This window comes from Heterodontus francisci, chromosome 44 (genome assembly GCF_036365525.1).
Source record: "Heterodontus francisci isolate sHetFra1 chromosome 44, sHetFra1.hap1, whole genome shotgun sequence".
In the NCBI taxonomy this organism is placed as follows: domain Eukaryota; kingdom Metazoa; phylum Chordata; class Chondrichthyes; order Heterodontiformes; family Heterodontidae; genus Heterodontus; species Heterodontus francisci.
Window position 1 is genome coordinate 20,283,184 of NC_090414.1, and position 16,783 is coordinate 20,299,966.

The 16,783-nt window shown below is 52.3% G+C and overlaps 1 protein-coding gene across 8 annotated transcripts in view; it reads right to left on the bottom strand.

Annotated features, from left to right (window-relative positions):
• The window catches only part of LOC137356067 (vascular endothelial growth factor A-like), a 33,201-nt gene extending 19,469 nt beyond the window's left edge, over positions 1 to 13,732 (bottom strand). For 5 of the 8 annotated variants that reach the window (XM_068021839.1, XM_068021836.1, XM_068021835.1 and 2 more), the window contains exons 1-2: positions 13,237 to 13,732; positions 3,567 to 3,609 (exon numbers count right to left, since the gene is read on the bottom strand). In XM_068021839.1, the coding sequence (XP_067877940.1) occupies positions 3,567 to 3,609; positions 13,237 to 13,329 (136 nt within the window). In that variant the 5' untranslated portion in view covers positions 13,330 to 13,732. Of the gene's footprint in view, positions 1 to 3,566; positions 3,610 to 4,751; positions 4,774 to 13,236 lie in introns of those variants that run through there. The other 3 variants (XM_068021834.1, XM_068021841.1, XM_068021837.1) reach the window with 3 other exon arrangements.
• Between the last annotated feature and the right edge of the window lie 3,051 nt (positions 13,733 to 16,783).

A 16,783-nucleotide genomic window follows, 5' to 3' on the forward strand; every position in this document is an offset into this window, starting at 1 on the left:
TAGATTCCAGTCTGTAACTCACTCCCGGGTATCTGTTATTCTGTATATAAACCCCCCGAACCCCTCGATTAGATTCCAGTCTGTAACTCACTCCCGGGTATCTGTTATTCTATATATAAACCTCCCGAACCCCTCGATTAGATTCCAGTCTGTAACTCACTCCCGGGTATCTGTTATTCTGTATATAAACCCCCCGAACCCCTCGATTAGATTCCAGTCTGTAACTCACTCCCGGGTATCTGTTATTCTATCTTTAAACCCCCCGAACCCCTCGATTAGATTCCAGTCTGTAACTCACTCCCGGGTATCTGTTATTCTGTATGTAAACCACCCGAACCCCTTGATTAGATTCCAGTCTGTAATTCACTCCCGGGTATCTGTTATTCTATATATAAACCCACCCCGGACCCCTCGATTAGATTCCAGTCTGTAACTCACTCCCGGGTATCTGTTATTCTGTATATAAACCCCCCGAACCCCTCGATTAGATTCCAGTCTGTAACTCACTCCCGGGTATCTGTTATTCTATATATAAACCTCCCGAACCCCTCGATTAGATTCCAGTCTGTAACTCACTCCCAGGTATCTGTTATTCTATATATAAACCACCCGAACCCCTCGATTAGATTCCAGTCTGTAACTCACTCCCGGGTATCTGTTATTCTATATATAAACCACCCGAACCCCTCGATTAGATTCCAGTCTGTAACTCACTCCCGGGTATCTGTTATTCTATATATAAACCACCCGAACCCCTCGATTAGATTCCAGTCTGTAACTCACTCCCGGGTATCTGTTATTCTATATATAAACCACCCGAACCCCTCGATTAGATTCCAGTCTGTAACTCACTCCCGGGTATCTGTTATTCTATATATAAACCACCCGAACCCCTCGATTAGATTCCAGTCTGTAACTCACTCCCGGGTATCTGTTATTCTATATATAAACCACCCGAACCCCTCGATTAGATTCCAGTCTGTAACTCACTCCTGGGTATCTGTTATTCTATATATAAACCACCCGAACCCCTCGATTAGATTCCAGTCTGTAACTCACTCCCGGGTATCTGTTATTCTATATATAAACCACCCGAACCCCTCGATTAGATTCCAGTCTGTAACTCACTCCCGGGTATCTGTTATTCTATATATAAACCACCCGAACCCCTCGATTAGATTCCAGTCTGTAACTCACTCCCGGGTATCTGTTATTCTATATATAAACCACCCGAACCCCTCGATTAGATTCCAGTCTGTAACTCACTCCCGGGTATCTGTTATTCTATATATAAACCACCCGAACCCCTCGATTAGATTCCAGTCTGCAACTCACTCCCGGGTATCTGTTATTCTATATATAAACCCCCCGAACCCCTCGATTAGATTCCAGTCTGTAACTCACTCCCGGGTATCTGTTATTCTATATATAAACCACCCGAACCCCTTGATTAGATTCCAGTCTGTAACTCACTCCCGGGTATCTGTTATTCTATATATAAACCCCCCGAACCCCTCGATTAGATTCCAGTCTGTAACTCACTCCCGGGTATCTGTTATTCTATATATAAACCACCCGAACCCCTCGATTAGATTCCGGTCTGTAACTCACTCCCGGGTATCTGTTATTCTATGCTTCAGCTACAGGCTGATTACTACGTGCTGCTGACAATGGGCTTGGAATGCCAGGATTTGGATGAAGTGGGAAATTGAGCATGATTGTACATTGCAGAATGTTAACCCTCTAGTCCTGATACTGTTTGATGGATATATTTCACAGAATGCTGGCTTATAAAATTATGAACATTTAATCACAGAACCAGTATGTTTTGGAGATTCCCACCAGGTTAGGTAATGTTTGAAAAGCTGGAACGTATTCAGTGCCCAAGGAGTGGCAACGCGGAGTTCCCATCAAAGTTGCCCCGTTTTTTTTCTTCTTTTTTTTTCGTTTTTTTTCTCTTCCTGGGAGTGTTTGATGGGGACAGTGTAGAGGGAGCTTTACTCTGTATCTAACCCTGTGCTGTACCTGTCCTGGGAGTGTTTGATGGAGACAGTGTAGAGGGAGCTTTACTCTGTATCTAACCCTGTGCTGTACCTGTCCTGGGAGTATTTGATGGGGACAGTGTAGAGGGAGCTTTACTCTGTATCTAACCCCCGTGCTGTACCTGTCCTGGGAGTGTTTGATGGGGACAGTGTAGAGGGAGCTTTACTCTGTATCTAACCCCATGCTGTACCTGTCCTGGGAGTATTTGATGGGGACAGTGTAGAGGGAGCTTTACTCTGTATCTAACCCCATGCTGTACCTGTCCTGGGAGTATTTGATGGGGACAGTATAGAGGGAGCTTTACTCTGTATCTAACCCCATTTTTTTTTTTTTGGGAGGGTTGTGGGGGCTGGAGGAGGTTACAGAGATATGGAGTGTTGTCGGGGCTGGAGAAGTTACAGAGATAGGGAGGGTTGTAGGGGCTGGAGGAGGTTACAGAGATCGGGAGGGTTGTAGGGGCTGGAGGAGGTTACAGAGATATGGAGTGTTGTAGGGGCTGGAGAAGTTACAGAGATAGGGAGGGTTGTAGGGGCTGGAGGAGGTTACAGAGATCGGGAGGGTTGTAGGGGCTGGAGGAGGTTACAGAGATATGGAGTGTTGTAGGGGCTGGAGAAGTTACAGAGATAGGGAGGGTTGTAGGGGCTGGAGGAGGTTACCGAGATAGGGAGGGGGTGAGGAGGCCATGGAGGGATTTGAACACGCGGATGAGAATTTTGAAATGGAGGTGTTGCTGGACCGGGAGCCAATGTCGGTCTGCATGTGGGATCTTGCTGTGTGAAACTGGCTGCCATGTTTCCCAAATTACAACAGTGACTACAGTTCAGAAAAAGTCCGTCATTGTCAGTGAGGTGCTTTGGGACGTGCTGAGGGGGTGAAAGGCACTGGAGAAATGGGAGTTCTTGCAGTGGGACTAATTGAACAGCACTTTCAAGGATGTGGAACAGGCATGAAGGGCCGAATGGCCTCCTGTTTCTGATCTCGGTGCAGGGTGACACATCCAGAGTGTAACTGAAGCTGAGGATGTGTGAATAACGAGAATGGGAACAGGAATTATGAGTTGCAGCAATGTATCTGGCAGGATGGTGGGGGCTAGAACAGTTTAATCAGCTTCCCCTATTCAAAAGCAGAAGCTGACAGATTGTGAACAGCCATTGGGAAAGAACAGCCCATCAGGAGGTCAAGGGTCGTTCCTGGAAGTCAGGGGCCAGACACACAAATTTCAGAGCTTTACTCTGTATCTAACCCCCGTGCTGTACCTGTCCTGGGAGTGTTTGATGTGGACAGTGTAGAGGGAGCTTTACTCTGTATCTAACTCCGTGCTGTACCTGTCCTGGGAGTGTTTGATGGGGGACAGTGTAGAGGGAGCTTTACTCTGTATCTAACCCCGTGCTGTATCTGTCCTGGGAGTGTTTGATGGGGGACAGTGTAGAGGGAGCTTTACTCTGTATCTAACCCCGTGCTGTATCTGTCCTGTGAGTGAGAAGTGAAACTGAAGAATTTATAGACATGGTTTGGCCTCATACCTTGATTGGACAGCTGCTGGGTCTCCAGGGGATAACGTGAAGGCTGAAAAAGGGAAGGAATAGATTATCAGTGGGTTTGTAGAATTCTAATAACTGCTTCACATGTAAAAAGTGATCTTTAAAAAGGTACAACAGCAGGGACTCAGTCAAACCCTGTGTCACATCTGAACCCGAGGTCATGACCCCAGGCTGACTGTCCCCCATTAGCCAATATTCACCCTATATGGAATTAGCAGTCGGCTCTGAGACACCACAGTCACCAGAAACAGCTCCAAATCCCCTTTAAAAGCAGCAGGCCTGATGCAACTCTGCCAGGCTGGACTGCAGCCCTGATCAGCCCCTCTCTGGACGACAGCAGTCAGTTCTGGGAACTGGATGTACTATCCTCAAGAGTGGGGTGCAGCACAGATTCACCAGAATGATCCCGGGGGTAAAAGGGTTAAATTCCGAGGACAGGTCACACAGACTGGGGCTTGTATTCCCTCGAGTGCAGAAGATTAAGGGGGTGATCTAATCAAGGGGTTTAAGATGATTAAAGGATTCGATCGGGTCGATAGAGAGAAACTATTTCCTCTGGTTGGGGGGGGGGAGTCCAGAACAAGGGGGCAGAACCTTAAAATGAGAGCCAGGGCCGTTCAGGGGTGATGTCAGGAAACACTTCTTCACACAAAAGGGGGGGGGGTGGAAATCTGGAACTCTCTCCCCCCAGAAAGCTGGGGATTGAGTTAAGAAAGAGATCAGCTGTGATCTAAATCGAACGGCGGAACAGACTCTGGGGTAGGGGCTGAATGGCCTCCTCCTGTTCTGACAAACGACTCGTCGATTAGCACGAGGACCCATAATTCAAACAGCCTCAGGAGCACCGGGAACGCGTGGCGTCCCAGTCTGCCTCAAGTAAGGAAGGGCTCAGTGGGTAATCACACCGCCTGGTGTGGGACTGAGGCCCACGTACAGAGTATGAAAGGCCCTGGGCTCCATCCAAGGATGTTGCTTCAGTTCAGCGGGACGTCGCTGTTGCAGTCCCGCCAACCGCCAACAGATGGTGATGTTGGACCACGGATTTCTGGGCCCCACTTTCCTCTCTCCCGCCACCACCCCCCCCCCTTAAAAAAAGTAACTAAACTACTACCCGCACCCACTGCACATTTCTCCACCCCCCCCCCTCCCCCCTCCCCACCCTCTCACTGTGGCCTCAAGCCGCTCGTGAGTTATCCGTTCAGCTGACTGCCGTGGCTTTAGTGGAGCGATTGATGAATTGCTTCTGAGAGGGAGGCCAGTCTGTGGTGTCGGGACAGCGGTCGGGTAAAAGAGGCGTTCACGCCACGTAACTTCCCGGGCTACTGCCCGGTTACAGAGAGAATGGCTCACCATCAACAGAACTCACTGCGGTCAAAAGGGGACACCACTCGATCTCAGTTCCTTTTGTGCTCAGTATTGGGGCTGGATAATGTTCACTCGTCGTCATCAAACACTCCCCAGGACAGGTACAGTACGGGGGTTAGATACAGAGTAAAGCTCCCTCTACACTGTCCCCATCAAACACTCCCAGGACAGGTACAGTACGGGGGTTAGATACAGAGTAAAGCTCCCTCTACACTGTCCCCCATCAAACACTCCCCAGGACAGGTACAGTACGGGGGTTAGATACAGAGTAAAGCTCCCTCTACACTATCCCCATCAAACACTCCCCAGGACAGGTACAGTACGGGGGTTAGATACAGAGTAAAGCTCCCTCTACACTGTCCCCCATCAAACACTCCCCAGGACAGGTACAGTACGGGGGTTAGATACAGAGTAAAGCTCCCTCTACACTATCCCCATCAAACACTCCCCAGGACAGGTACAGTACGGGGGTTAGATACAGAGTAAAGCTCCCTCTACACTGTCCCCCATCAAACACTCCCCAGGACAGGTACAGTACAGGGGTTAGATACAGAGTAAAGCTCCCTCTACACTGTCCCCCATCAAACACTCCCCAGGACAGGTACAGTACGGGGGTTAGATGCAGAGTAAAGCTCCCTCTACACTGTCCCCCATCAAACACTCCCCAGGACAGGTACAGTACGGGGGTTAGATACAGAGTAAAGCTCCCTCTACACTGTCCCCCATCAAACACTCCCAGGACAGGTCAAGTACGGCGTGTTAGATACAGAGTAAAGCTCCCTCTACACTGTCCCCCATCAAACACTCCCCAGGACAGGTACAGTACGGGGTGTTAGATACAGAGTAAAGCTCCCTCTACACTGTCCCCATCAAACACTCCCCAGGACAGGTCAAGTACGGGGTGTTAGATACAGAGTAAAGCTCCCTCTACACTGTCCCCCATCAAACACTCCCCAGGACAGGTACAGTACGGGGTGTTAGATACAGAGTAAAGCTCCCTCTACACTGTCCCCATCAAACACTCCCAGGACAGGTACAGTACGGGGTGTTAGATACAGAGTAAAGCTCCATTGACACTGATCTGATACTGGCCAAAGCTAATGGCACTCCCTCCTGGCCCAGTCTGAGTTTGTCCACTTTCGACACCAGCTGTCTTGGGCCATGCAAGTGAGAGAGCAGGGCAAGGTTGTGCTCTGGGCCCCACCAGTGAACTGGGCATGGACGGTACAAAGTAATTTCACACAGGGCTCTGACAACCAGGGCTGAGCGATGAGAGCCCAAAGCAGTCATTCTGAAAACAGAGAATGGTTCCTGACAGAACATTCATCCCTCCAGTTGATGCACCATATCCGATTGAGACCCGGTGTAAATGTTGTTTAACATCACATTGCTGATGATAAGCTGCCCCCTTCACAACAACTTGTCCTCAACACAGTAAAATGTCCCAAGGTGTTTCACAGGAGCGTTATCAGACACAGTTAACACCAAGCCACATTCGGAGATATTAGGGACAGGCGACCAAAAGCTCGGTCAAAGAGGTCGGTTTTAAGGAGCGTCTTAAAGGAGGAGAGAGAGAGGTGGAGAGGTTTAGGGAGGGAATTCCAGAGCTTAGGGCCCCAGGCAGCTGAAGGCACGGCCGCCAATGGTGGAGCGATGGGAATCGGGGGATGGACAAGAGGGGGGAATTGGAGGAGTGCAGAGATCTCGGAGGGTTGTCGCGGTTGGAGGAGGTTACAGAGATAGGGACGGGTGAGGGCCATGAAGGGATTTGAAAAATGAGGATGAGAATCTTAAAATTGAGGCGTTGTCAGAGCACAGGGGATGATGAGTGATCAGGACTTTGTACAAATTAGGATACGGGATCCGTACCCCAGTGAGAGTCAGTGTGTGTGAGACCCGTACCCCAGTGAGAGTCAGTGTGTGTGGGACCCGTACCCCAGTGAGAGTCAGTGTGTGTGGGACCCGTACCCCAGTGAGAGTCAGTGTGTGTGGGACCCGTACCCCAGTGAGAGTCAGTGTGTTTGGGACCCGTACCCCAGTGAGAGTCAGTGTGTGTGGAACCCGTACCCCAGTGAGAGTCAGTGTGTGTGAGACCCGTACCCCAGTGAGAGTCAGTGTGTGTGGGACCCGTACCCCAGTGAGAGTCAGTGTGTGTGGAACCCGTACCCCAGTGAGAGTCAGTGTGTGTGGAACCCGTACTCCAGTGAGAGTCAGTGTGTGTGTGACCCGTACCCCAGTAAGAGTCAGTGTGTGTGGGACCCGTACCCCAGTGAGAGTCAGTGTGTGTGGAACCCGTACCCCAGTGAGAGTCAGTGTGTGTGTGACCCGTACCCCAGTGAGAGTCAGTGTGTGTGGGACCCGTACCCCAGTGAGAGTCAGTGTGTGTGGGACCCGTACCCCAGTGAGAGTCAGTGTGTGTGGAACCCGTACTCCAGTGAGAGTCAGTGGGTGTGGGACCCGTACCCCAGTGAGAGTCAGTGTGTGTGTGACCCGTACCCCAGTAAGAGTCAGTGTGTGTGGGACCCGTACCCCAGTGAGAGTCAGTGTGTGTGGAACCCGTACCCCAGTGAGAGTCAGTGTGTGTGTGACCCGTACCCCAGTGAGAGTCAGTGTGTGTGGGACCCGTACCCCAGTGAGAGTCAGTGTGTGTGGGACTCGTACCCCAGTGAGAGTCAGTGTGTGTGGGACTCGTACCCCAGTGAGAGTCAGTGTGTGTGGAACCCGTACCGCAGTGAGTGTCAGTGTGTGTGTGACCCGTACCCCAGTGAGAGTCAGTGTGTGTGGGACTCGTACCCCAGTGAGAGTCAGTGTGTGTGGGACTCGTACCCTAGTGAGAGTCAGTGTGTGTGGGACTCGTACCCCAGTGAGAGTCAGTGTGTGTGGGACCTGTACCCCAGTGAGAGTCAGTGTGTGTGGGACCCGTACCCCAGTGAGAGTCAGTGTGTGTGGGACTCGTACTCCAGTGAGAGTCAGTGTGTGTGGGACCCGTACCCCAGTGAGAGTCAGTGTGTGTGGGACTCGTACCCCAGTGAGAGTCAGTGTGTGTGGGACCTGTACCCCAGTGAGAGTCAGTGTGTGTGGGACTCGTACTCCAGTGAGAGTCAGTGTGTGTGGGACCCGTACCCCAGTGAGAGTCAGTGTGTGTGGGACTCGTACTCCAGTGAGAGTCAGTGTGTGTGGGACCCGTACCCCAGTGAGAGTCAGTGTGTGTGGGACTCGTACCCCAGTGAGTGTCGGTGTGTGTGGGACCCGTACCGCAGTGAGTGTCAGTGTGTGTGGGACCCGTACCCCAGTGAGAGTCAGTGTGTGTGGGACCCGTACCGCAGTGAGTGTCAGTGTGTGTGGGACCCGTACCCCAGTGAGAGTCAGTGTGTGTGGGACTCGTACCCCAGTGAGAGTCAGTGTGTGTGGGACTCGTACCCCAGTGAGAGTCAGTGTGTGTGGGACTCGTACCCCAGTGAGAGTCAGTGTGTGTGGGACCCGGACCCCAGTGAGAGTCAGAGTGTGTGAGACCCGTACCCCAGTGAGAGTCAGTGTGTGTGGGACTCGCACCCCAGTGAGAGTCAGTGTCGGAGTGAGACCCATACGCCAGTGAGAGTCAGTGTGTGTGGGACCTGTACCCCAGTGAGAGTCAGTGTCGGAGTGGGACCCGTACCCCAGTGAGAGTCAGTGTGTGTGGGACCTGTACTCCAGTGAGAGTCAGTGTGTGTGGGACCCGTACCCCAGTGAGAGTCAGTGTGTGTGGGACCCGTACCCCAGTGAGAGTCAGTGTGTGTGGGACCCGTACCCCAGTGAGAGTCAGTGTGTGTGGGACCCGTACCCCAGTGAGAGTCAGTGTGTGTGGGACCCGTACCCCAGTGAGAGTCAGTGTGTGTGGGACCCGTACCCCAGTGAGAGTCAGTGTGTGTGGGACCCGTACCCCAGTGAGAGTCAGTGTGTGTGGGACCCGTACCCCAGTGAGAGTCAGTGTGTGTGGGACCCGTACCCCAGTGAGAATCAGTGTCGGAGTGGGACCCGTACCCCAGTGAGAGTCAGTGTCGGAGTGGGACCCGTACCCCAGTGAGAGTCAGTGTGTGTGGGACCTGTACTCCAGTGAGAGTCAGTGTGTGTGGGACCCGTACCCCAGTGAGAGTCAGTGTGTGTGGGACCCGTACCCCAGTGAGAGTCAGTGTGTGTGGGACCCGTACCCCAGTGAGAGTCAGTGTGTGTGGGACCCGTACCCCAGTGAGAGTCAGTGTGTGTGGGACTCGTACCCCAGTGAGAGTCAGTGTGTGTGGGACTCGTACCCCAGTGAGAGTCAGTGTGTGTGGGACTCGTACCCCAGTGAGAGTCAGTGTGTGTGGGACCCGGACCCCAGTGAGAGTCAGAGTGTGTGAGACCCGTACCCCAGTGAGAGTCAGTGTGTGTGGGACTCGCACCCCAGTGAGAGTCAGTGTCGGAGTGAGACCCATACCCCAGTGAGAGTCAGTGTGTGTGGGACTCGCACCCCAGTGAGAGTCAGTGTCGGAGTGAGACCCATACGCCAGTGAGAGTCAGTGTGTGTGGGACCCGGACCCCAGTGAGAGTCAGAGTGTGTGAGACCCGTACCCCAGTGAGAGTCAGTGTGTGTGGGACTCGCACCCCAGTGAGAGTCAGTGTCGGAGTGAGACCCATACGCCAGTGAGAGTCAGTGTGTGTGGGACCTGTACCCCAGTGAGAGTCAGTGTCGGAGTGGGACCCGTACCCCAGTGAGAGTCAGTGTGTGTGGGACCTGTACTCCAGTGAGAGTCAGTGTGTGTGGGACCCGTACCCCAGTGAGAGTCAGTGTGTGTGGGACCCGTACCCCAGTGAGAGTCAGTGTGTGTGGGACCCGTACCCCAGTGAGAGTCAGTGTGTGTGGGACCCGTACCCCAGTGAGAGTCAGTGTGTGTGGGACCCGTACTCCAGTGAGAATCAGTGTCGGAGTGGGACCCGTACCCCAGTGAGAGTCAGTGTGTGTGGGACCCGTACCCCAGTGAGAGTCAGTGTGTGTGGGACCCGTACTCCAGTGAGAGTCAGTGTGTGTGGGACCCGTACCCCAGTGAGAGTCAGTGTGTGTGGGACCCGTACCCCAGTGAGAGTCAGTGTGTGTGGGACCCGTACCCCAGTGAGAGTCAGTGTGTGTGGGACCCGTACCCCAGTGAGAGTCAGTGTGTGTGGGACCCGTACCCCAGTGAGAGTCAGTGTGTGTGGGACCCGTACCCCAGTGAGAATCAGTGTCGGAGTGGGACCCGTACCCCAGTGAGAGTCAGTGTGTGTGGGACTCGTACCCCAGTGAGAGTCAGTGTGTGTGGGACCCGTACCCCAGTGACAGTCAGTGCGTGTGGGACCCGTACCCCAGTGAGAGTCAGTGTGTGTGGGACCCGTACCCCAGTGAGAGTCAGTGTGTGTGGGACCCGTACCCCAGTGACAGTCAGTGCGTGTGGGACCCGTACCCCAGTGAGAGTCAGTGTGTGTGGGACCCGTACCCCAGTGACAGTCAGTGCGTGTGGGACCCGTACCCCAGTGACAGTCAGTGCGTGTGGGACCCGTACCCCAGTGAGAATCAGTGTCGGAGTGGGACCCGTACCCCAGTGAGAGTCAGTGTGTGTGGGACCCGTACCCCAGTGACAGTCAGTGCGTGTGGGACCCGTACCCCAGTGAGAGTCAGTGTGTGTGGGACCCGTACCCCAGTGAGAGTCAGTGTGTGTGGGACCCGTACCCCAGTGAGAGTCAGTGTGTGTGGGACCCGTACCCCAGTGAGAGTCAGTGTGTGTGGGACCCGTACCCCAGTGAGAGTCAGTGTGTGTGGGACCCGTACCCCAGTGAGAATCAGTGTCGGAGTGAGACCCGTACCCCAGTGAGAGTCAGTGTGTGTGGGACCCGTACCCCAGTGAGAATCAGTGTCGGAGTGAGACCCGTACCCCAGTGAGAGTCAGTGTGTGTGGGACCCGTACCCCAGTGAGAATCAGTGTCGGAGTGAGACCCGTACCCCAGTGAGAGTCAGTGTGTGTGGGACCCGTACCCCAGTGAGAGTCAGTGTGTGTGGGACCCGTACTCCAGTGGGAATCAGTGTCGGAGTGGGAATGTCAGAAACACAAGGTTCCTGATGTTAGTCACTTGCTTCCCTCGGAGTGTCTCAGTCCGATGGAGGGCCCCGAGTAACAGCGGGATGTCTCAGAGATGCTGGAGTTTGGAGCAGAGGAGAATCGACAACAAGTGGTCTGGAGAGAGAGAGAGAGAGAGAGAGAGGGGGGCGAGGTGGTGGGAGGTGCGGCGGGGAGAAGCCCTTTCAACAGTCACGGGAGAAAACTGTTGCAGTAGCTGTGAAGCAGGGGTCTGTGTTCTCTCTGCTGGCTTAACGGGAACCATTTGAAGGTCTATCAACATCCTGCCCCCAAGGCATCTTCCCTCTGAGCCCCAGCACGGGAACACAACTTCTCTTTCTAACCAACACTGAGCCTTTGCATCAGATCCCTGTAGGCACACGTTCAGGGGGGCAATACCCAGCATCTCCCACCCTGAGACAGTAACAGGAGGATGACACTTGACTGAATTCCACACTCACTCTCAACCAGTGTGCGCTGCACAGATTCCAGGCAATTCATAAAACAGATACCCGGGACTGAGTTGCAGGCTGGAATTCTGTATGTCGGAGTGCAGCTTGCCTGGAACTGGCCTTCTCTCAGAGCTTATTTAACTTCATGGGGTAATATTGGTGAATGGTGCAGGTGATAAAGGGAGGCCGCATTTAAGATTATATACAGCATTGTATGATCTCGTACTGCAGCCTCAGAGCCCATGATGTAAGGAGCAACAGTGGGGCAAGTGGAGACCAGTGTGTGTATTGAGCTGTCAGCCATGGCTCAGTGGGTCTCTCCCTCTCATACCCCACCCCACCCCACCCCATACTCAGAAGGTGATGAGTTTGAGTCCCACTCCAGACACTTGTGCCCCATGCCCTTAGTTTGATATTAACAGATCAGCAAACAGCTCGGGACTCCTGACTCTCTCTCTCTCACACACACACAGACACACACACACACACACTCTCTCTCTCTCTCTCTCTGAGACACACACAGACACACACACACTCTCTCTCTCTCTCTCTCTGAGACACACACAGACACACACACACACTCTCTCTCTCTCTCTCTGAGACACACACAGACACACACACACACTCTCTCTCTCTCTGAGACACACACAGACACACACACACACTCTCTCTCTCTCTCTCTCTGAGACACACACAGACACACACACACACTCTCTCTCTCTCTCTGAGACACACACAAACACACACACTCTCTCTCTCTGACACACACACACACACACACACTCTCTCTCTCTCTCTCTCTCTCTCTCTGAGACACACACAGACACACACACACACTCTCTCTCTCTCTCTCTGACACACACAAACACACACACTCTCTCTCTCTGACACACACAAACACACACACTCTCTCTCTTCCCCCCACCCCAGGATTGCTCCCCTTTAAGAATGGGCCTTCACTACCCAGCCCCCGTCCACAGTCTGTGACACTTCAGCCTTCATTTCGTTAGTTTAATACCATTTGGGATAATGTCTGGAAGCGTCCAGATGCTGAGAGAGGGAGAGAAAATTAGAAAGAAGAAGAGAGAGAAAGAGAGAAAGGAGAAAGAGAGAGAGTGAGAAAGAGGGAGCTGTTCAATTGCAGCCACAGAGGGGGATGATTAAACCCTCTGCAGTTCTCCTCAGCTGCAGTGCCTGCGAGTGTGACATTTTTTGGTCAGCCCAAGCTGCTCAGACCCTCCGCAGACTGTTTCAGGTGCGTTTTGACAACGTTCCCACAGCAGCTGCCTCCTTCGAAAGCCCAGCAGGATCAAACCCCAACCTCCTCCCCTTGATACTCTCAGCGACCAGAGACAACAGTGCTGATGGGCCCCAGAACACAGAGAGAGAGAGAGAGAGAGAGAGAGACAGCATGTCAGCATGACACACACACAGTGTCCCACATTAACACATCTTCACCTCCAGCAGGTACCCAGTTCCAATGCTTGTTCAACATTACAAGAAGTCGGCTCTATCTGGGAGAGAGACACACACTGTAGTAGGAACAGCACAGGGACATCAGTCTGGGCTTAACTTCTTCCCAGCTGGCTCACACTGATCCAGATCATTCTGAATGGAGCACGGACCTGCTTCACCTGCAGTCTGCAGTCATTTTTTTTTAGGCAGGTGGAACTGGGACAGCCCTCAAAACCCCTACAGGACACCCCCCTCCACCTCCCTCAGCTTACTTACATTTGACAAGTTAATCAGTACCTTTGCAAAGGACGAGCGGAGAATGAGAGCCAGGAGCCAGTGTAGAATCGTCAGGACTGAAGCTAAATCCATCTTCACAGAGTCTTTCAGAGTCCAGGGGAGGGGGGGGGGCACAAATCCTGAGGTGGGTGAGCGGAGAAGGTGCAAAATGCAGAACAAAAAAAAGAGCCCCTGTTTAGTACAGGGTCTGGGAAGGAAACTCCATCACCTCTCCCAACAGCACAGCAGAAAAAAGTTGGGGGGTAGGAGGGCTCACCTCCTCCCTTTCAGCAACAACACTCCCGAAACTATTCCCAAAACATGGTCGGTGCAAATTCCAGGAGAGATCCCGAATGCATTGCCAGCAGAAAGTCCAGTCCCCCCCCCGCCCCACCGGCGTCTTGATCCCACCGCTTTGCAGAGTCTCGGGGAAATCAGTCACTCCTGCGAGGCAGACGCTGACTGCATTCACTCTCAGCAACTCAGCTCAAACTGCTCCCAGCCTCTTTTCACAACACTGCCTCCGCTCTCATGTGACTGCCTCTCATTTGTTAACCCTTTCCTCCCCTCACTGCTCTCAGCCAGACTCCCACTGTGTCCCACTCCGTCTCCAATAACCAGCCTGTGATTCTCTGTGACTCTCTCCGTCTCTAATAACCAGCCTGTGGTTCTCTGTGACCCTCCCCATCACCAATAACCAGCCTGTGATTCTCTGTGACTCTCTCCGTCTCCAATAACCAGCCTGTCATTCTCTGTGACTCTCTCCGTCTCTAATAACCAGCCTGTGGTTCTCTGTGACCCTCCCCATCACCAATAACCAGCCTGTGATTCTCTGTGACTCTCTCCGTCTCTAATAACCAGCCTGTGGTTCTCTGTGACCCTCCCCATCACCAATAACCAGCCTGTGATTCTCTGTGACTCTCTCCGTCTCTAATAACCAGTCTGTGATTCTCTGTGACTCTCTCCGTCTCTAATAATCAGCCTGTGGTTCTCTGTGACCCTCCCCATCACCAATAACCAGCCTGTGATTCTCTGTGACTCTCTCCGTCTCTAATAACCAGCCTGTGATTCTCTGTGACTCTCTCCGTCTCTAATAACCAGCCTGTGATTCTCTGTGACTCTCTCCATCTCCAATAACCAGCCTGTGATTCTCTGTGACTCTCTCCGTCTCTAATAACCAGCCTGTGGTTCTCTGTGACCCTCCCCATCACCAATAACCAGCCTGTGATTCTCTGTGACTCTCTCCATCTCCAATAACCAGCCTGTGATTCTCTGTGACTCTCTCCGTCTCTAATAACCAGCCTGTGATTCTCTGTGACCCCCTCTGTCTCCAATAACCAGCCTGTGGTTCTCTGTGACTCTCTCCGTCTCTAATAACCAGCCTGTGATTCTCTGTGACCTTCCCCATCACCAATAACCAGCCTGTGATTCTCTGTGACTCTCTCCATCTCCAATAAGCAGCCTGTGATTCTCTGTGATTCTCTCCGTCTCCAATAAGCAGCCTGTGATTCTCTGTGACTCTCTCCGTCTCCAATAACCAGCCTGTGGATCTCTGTGACTCTCTCCGTCTCTAATAACCAGCCTGTGATTCTCTGTGACCTTCCCCATCACCAATAACCAGCCTGTGATTCTCTGTGACCCACTCCGTCTCCAATAAGCAGCCTGTGATTCTCTGTGATTCTCTCCGTCTCCAATAACCAACCTGTGATTCTCTGTGACTCTCTCCGTCTCCAATAACCAGCCTGTGATTCTCTGTGACTTTCTCCGTCTCCAATAACCAACCTGTGATTCTCTGTGACTCTCTCCGTCTCCAATAACCAGCCTGTGATTCTCTGTGACTGTCTCCGTCTCCAATAACCAGCCTGTGATTCTCTGTGACTCTCTCCGTCTCCAGTAACCAGCCTGAGATTCTCTGTGACCCTCTCCGTCTCCAATAACCAGCCTGTGATTCTCTGTGACTCTCTCCGTCCCCAATAACCAGCCTGTGATTCTCTGTGACCCTCTCCGCCTCCAATAACCAGCCTGTGATTCTCTGTGACTGTCTCCGTCTCCAATAACCAGCCTGTATTTCTCTGTGACTCTCTCCATCTCTAATAACCAGCCTGTGATTCTCTGTGACTCTCTCTGTCTCCAATAACCAGCCTGTGATTCTCTGTGACTCTCTCCGTTTCTAGTAACCAGCCTGTGATTCTCTGTGACTCTCTCCGTCTCCAATAACCAGCTTGTGATTCCCTGTGACTCTCTCCGTCTCTAATAACCAGCCTGTGATTCTCTGTGACCCCCTCTGTCTCCAATAACCAGCCTGTGATTCTCTGTGAACCTCTTCGTCTCCAATAACCAGCCTGTGATTCTCTGTGACTCTCTCTGTCTCCAATAACCAGCCTGTGATTCTCTGTGACTCTCTCCGTCTCCAATAACCAGCCTGTGATTCTCTGTGACTCTCTCCGTTTCTAGTAACCAGCCTGTGATTCTCTGTGACTCTCTCCGTCTCCAATAACCAGCTTGTGATTCCCTGTGACTCTCTCCGTCTCTAATAACAAGCCTGTGATTCTCTGTGACTCTCTCCGTCTCCAATAACCAGCTTGTGATTCCCTGTGACTCTCTCCGTCTCTAATAAACAGCCTGTGATTCTCTGTGACCCTCTCCGTCTCCAATAACCAGCCTGTGATTCTCTGTGACTCTCTCCGTCTCCAATAACCAGCCTGTGATTCTCTGTGACTGTCTCCGTCTCCAATAACCAGCCTGTATTTCTCTGTGACTCTCTCCGTCTCCAATAACCAGCCTGTGATTCTCTGTGACTCTCTCTGTCTCCAATAACCAGCCTGTGATTCTCTGTGACCCCCTCTGTCTCCAATAACTAGCCTGTGATTCTCTGTGACTCTCTCCGTCTCCAATAACCAGCCTGTGATTCTCTGTGACTCTCTCCGTCTCCAATAACCAGCCTGTGATTCTCTGTGACTCTCTCCGTCTCCAATAACCAGCCTGTATTTCTCTGTGACTCTCTCCGTCTCCAACAACCAGCCTGTGATTCTCTGTGACCCCCTCTGTCTCCAATAACCAGCCTGTATTTCTCCGTGACTCTCTCCGTCTCCAATAACCATCTTGTGATTCCCTGTGACTCTCTCCGTCTCTAATAACCAGCCTGTGATTCTCTGTGACTCTCTCCGATTCCAATAACCAGCCTGTGATTCTCTGTGACCCTCTCCGTCTCCAATAACCAGCCTGTGATTCTCTGTGACCCTCTCCGTCTCTGATAACCAGCCCGTCATTCTCTGTGACGCTCTCCGTCTCCAATAAGCAGCCTGTGATTCTCTGTGACTCTCTCCGTCTCTAATAACCAGCCTGTGATTCTCTGTGACTCTCTCCGTCTCCAATAAGCAGCCTGTGGTTCTCTGTGACTCTCTCCGTCTCCAATAACCAGCCTGTGGTTCTCTGTGACTCTCTCCGTCTCCAATAACCAGCCTGTGGATCTCTGTGACTCTCTCCGTCTCCAATAACCAGCCTGTGATTCTCTGTGACCCTCTCCATCTCCAATAACCAGCCTGTG